General features: G+C 48.2%; 1 protein-coding gene across 1 annotated transcript; it reads left to right on the forward strand.

Annotated features, from left to right (window-relative positions):
• The first annotated feature begins 1162 nt into the window (after window positions 1–1162).
• LOC131231939 (noroxomaritidine synthase 2-like) lies at window positions 1163–3092 on the forward strand. Its single transcript, XM_058228346.1, has one exon. The coding sequence runs from the start codon at window positions 1254–1256 to the stop codon at window positions 2829–2831; it is 1578 nt and encodes a 525-aa protein (XP_058084329.1). The 5' UTR covers window positions 1163–1253; the 3' UTR covers window positions 2832–3092.
• The last annotated feature ends 694 nt before the right edge of the window (window positions 3093–3786 follow it).

Consider the following 3786-nt stretch of genomic DNA (forward strand, 5'->3'; position numbering starts at 1 on the left):
AACACATCCGAAAACTCAACTCGAACTCGGCTCGAACTGGACCAATCTACTAGCCAAGCCAAGCATGAGCTGCTGTTCCAAGCTTGAAGGCCGAGCCGAGCAGAGCATGAGCTGAGACTTGAGTTGTCCGAGTCGAGCATGAGCTAGGTAAAGCTCAACTCAGCTCGACTCGTGTACACCTCTAGCTACAGCCCGTGCAACTTCACAGGAATGGTGGACCCAAGCTAACACCTTAGGGTGTGTTTAGCTAGGTGGACTGGAAGGGATTGAATGGTGTTAGGGTGGATGGCATGGATTTCAAGGTAATGATGGTGTTGTCAGTGGATTATCTTAAGATCCATGGGATTGCTATATCGAGTCTGTTTTGCACGCCCGGCCAATCCTGAGATTAAACCTTCCCATCCCTTCCAATCCCTCGAACCAAACACGTCCCAGGCAAATTTGAATGGATTAAGGTGGATTGGATGAGATTTAAAGGTAATGATGGTGTTGTCAGTGGATTGTCTTGAGATCTATGGGATTGCTATATCCCGGGATCAAATCACCCTGCCTATTTGGCATGCCTGGCCAATCCCGGGATTTAACTTCCAATCCCTTCCAATACCATCCAATCCCTTCCAATCCGCCCGGCCAAACAGGCCCTTAGTGGGTTTTAAGCTTATAGTGGGGCCCATATTGATGACTCTTTGTAGATCCACACTGTCCATCCGTTTTTCCATATCATTTTATGACGTGGTGAATGTGTGACATCCAATCCATCAATCATCTGATAACCCCTACATTTATTGTGCTTCCCAAAGATCAGCCAGGTAAAAATCTCAGATGGACCACAATGTCCAATGCGGTGTGGCCCACCTGATTTTTGGATCAGGCGAATTTTCCTACTTTCCCTACATCCTGATGACCCACACCTTATGAACGGGTTTGGTGAAATATACACACATGGTGGACCCACACAAAACTATAGATGGCGCGTCCCATACCCATTTTTCCCAGCCGTTTGGCTCACCTGACTTATAGATCCGGCTATTGTTTGGGCCATATTTCCTGTAGATTAGAGGGCGGACCTTAAAGGCGAAGTGGATGCCCCGCAGATCACATGGTGGGCCCACAAGCTTTATTATAAAACAGGTGTGGTAGATGATCCGGTCCCAAGTGGGTTCGAAGAGAATGGTTCGGATAGCTCCCCTGGGCTATAAATAACCTTCAATTCAGCAAACCATGCATCTTCATCTTCCCTTTGTGCAACTTCAATGTCTAGTCCATGGTTCATGGATCTTTGGAGCTTCCTTCAATGCTCCTATCCAGAAATCATCATAGCCGTTGCTGTTTTCTTCCTTGTTAGAAGCATAACTAACAAGGACACAGTCCTCGTAAACTGGCCCATCGTCGGCATGCTCCCATACCTTCTCCTGAACGTCAATCAACTGCATGATTGGTACACTGAAGTCCTCCGCTCATGCGGTTGCACCATTCTCTTCAAAGGCCCGTGGTTCGCCCGCATGGATATGTTGATCACATGCGATCCCGACAACGTAAACCATATCTTAAATACCACCAACTTCTCCAATTACCCCAAAGGCGACGATTTCTCGGAGATTTTCGAAATCCTCGGTGACGGCATCCTCAACGCCGACTATGAGTCATGGAGGATCCAAAGGAAGATGGCCCACTCCCTTGTACGGTACAAGCGGTTCCGCCGCTTCGTCGTCAAAGCCTGCAGGGAGAAGGTTGAGAATGGGCTGGTCCCACTTCTCAGCCACATTGCACATCAAGTTCATGCTGTGGACTTGCAAGATGTGTTACAAAGGTTCACCTTCGACGTTACGTGTCTCTTGGTGTGCGGCACCGACCCTGGCTGCCTCTCGGCTGACTTCCCAACGATCCCGTTTGCAAAGGCTGTTGATGACGCCAAGGAGGTTATACTGCTGCGACACACCGTGCCGACTAGCTGGTGGAAGTTGATGAGGTGGCTCAATGTGGGGGGAGAGAAGACGTTGACTGATGCTAAGGAAACGATCGATCAGTTCATACACCAGCAGATATCGGCTCGGAGAGATGAACTGAAGACAGCCAAGAAAATTATAGAGGAGGGAGATGAAGAGGAGGCGATGGACTTGCTATCGTCGTACATGGATTATCAGCATGGTGATGAGATGGACCGGTTGAAGTCAGACACGTTCCTCCGCGACACGACCTTGAACATGCTGGTCGCTGGGAGGGACACTACCAGTGCAGCCCTAACATGGTTTTTCTGGGTTCTTTCGAAAAACCCAAAGGTAGAAACCAAGATCTTGGAGGAATTGAGGTCGATCTCACTGGAGAAGGATGGGTTGATCAGGGGAAAGAAGCCGAGAGTGTTCGACCCGGAAGATCTCGGCGGGATGGTATACTTGCATGCAGCTCTGTGCGAGTCGCTACGGCTCTTTTCACCAGTGCCGCTGGTGCACAAGGGCGTTTTGGAGCCTGACGTCCTCCCAAGCGGAATAAAAGTTCAGCCAGGGATGAAGATCTTGTATTCCTTGTTCGCAATGGGCCGGATGGAGAGCATCTGGGGCAAGGATTGCTTGGAATTCAGGCCGGAGCGGTGGATATCAGAAGGTGGGATGCCGAAATTCAGCTTCAGTGACAGGTTCTTGGTTTTCAATGCAGGGCCGAGGAGTTGCTTGGGTAAGGACATCTCCTTCGTTCAAATGAAAGCTGTTGCAGCAGCCATGCTCTACAACTATGAGATTCAAGTGCTTGATGACCAGGTTGTGGCACCTAGGATTTCTGTCATCCTTCACATGAAAAATGGACTGATGGTCAATATCAGAGAAAGATGTGCATGATGACAATGATGATGGATATGTCATCCAAGTCAGTGGTCACGATGTCGTTGATGATGGGGAATGATGGTTCTGGTCATAGTCATGGTATAACGATGGTGCTTTAGTATTTTTAAGTTACTACGGTAAATATCTGGGGTTGATCTTGTGTTAGATAAAAGTGAGCTCGCAATGTCTGTGGACTAATTGTGGTCCTGGATTCCAACACTATGTGATGCCATGTATGTGTAGACATGCATTAATGCCAATATGAGGTTGTTGTGTCATGTATATTCTCTATTGAATGAATGCCGTTTGGATGTTTTATGGGCGAGGGTTGGCTACAGTGATGTCGGGGGGTCCGTGGGAACAACCGTGATGTCTACGTACCCTACCCGGACATAAGAAGAGACGAATAGACGGATAGTCATGTCGGGGGCTCCGTGGGAACCTATGTTTTATCCACTCCGTCCGTCTATTTTGACAGACCATTTAAAACTTCAACCGTTGAAAACTTCTTGGGGCTAACCGAAGATGGCTGATTGGAGGCTCAAATGGACGACACCACATAAAGTAGTGGGGATTGAACTCCAACCGTTGAAAACTTCTTGGGGTTAACCGAGATGTTTATTTTCAATACAGCCTATTCATGAGGTCACGTACCACACCAAATAGTAACCTTGGTTGCATTAAAAGGCACCAGGCATTAAATGTCAGTTGCATTAAATGCAAGAGTCATCCGTGGTGTGGTCTATTTGGCCCGTTGGATCTGTTTCTTTTTTGTTCTTATACCTTAAAATAATCTGAGAAAAGAGACAGATGGCTTAAATGTACGGATAGATCACATTGGACCCGCCCGCAGAACTGCCCATTAGGAGGTAGGGGACGTGCGGGGTCCAATGGCGGACGCGGATTGCGCCCAACCCCCGCCGTCTCTAGCCCCAAACAGGCGGTTTTATATGTGGGCTCACCATATGGT

Source organism: Magnolia sinica, chromosome 2, assembly GCF_029962835.1.
Source record: "Magnolia sinica isolate HGM2019 chromosome 2, MsV1, whole genome shotgun sequence".
NCBI classification, from domain to species: domain Eukaryota; kingdom Viridiplantae; phylum Streptophyta; class Magnoliopsida; order Magnoliales; family Magnoliaceae; genus Magnolia; species Magnolia sinica.

What these genes read in the sequence shown, in the direction of transcription:
- LOC131231939 (XM_058228346.1), top strand. Translation starts at nt 1,254, where the DNA reads ATGTCTAGTCCATGGTTCATGGATCTTTGGAGCTTCCTTCAATGCTCC.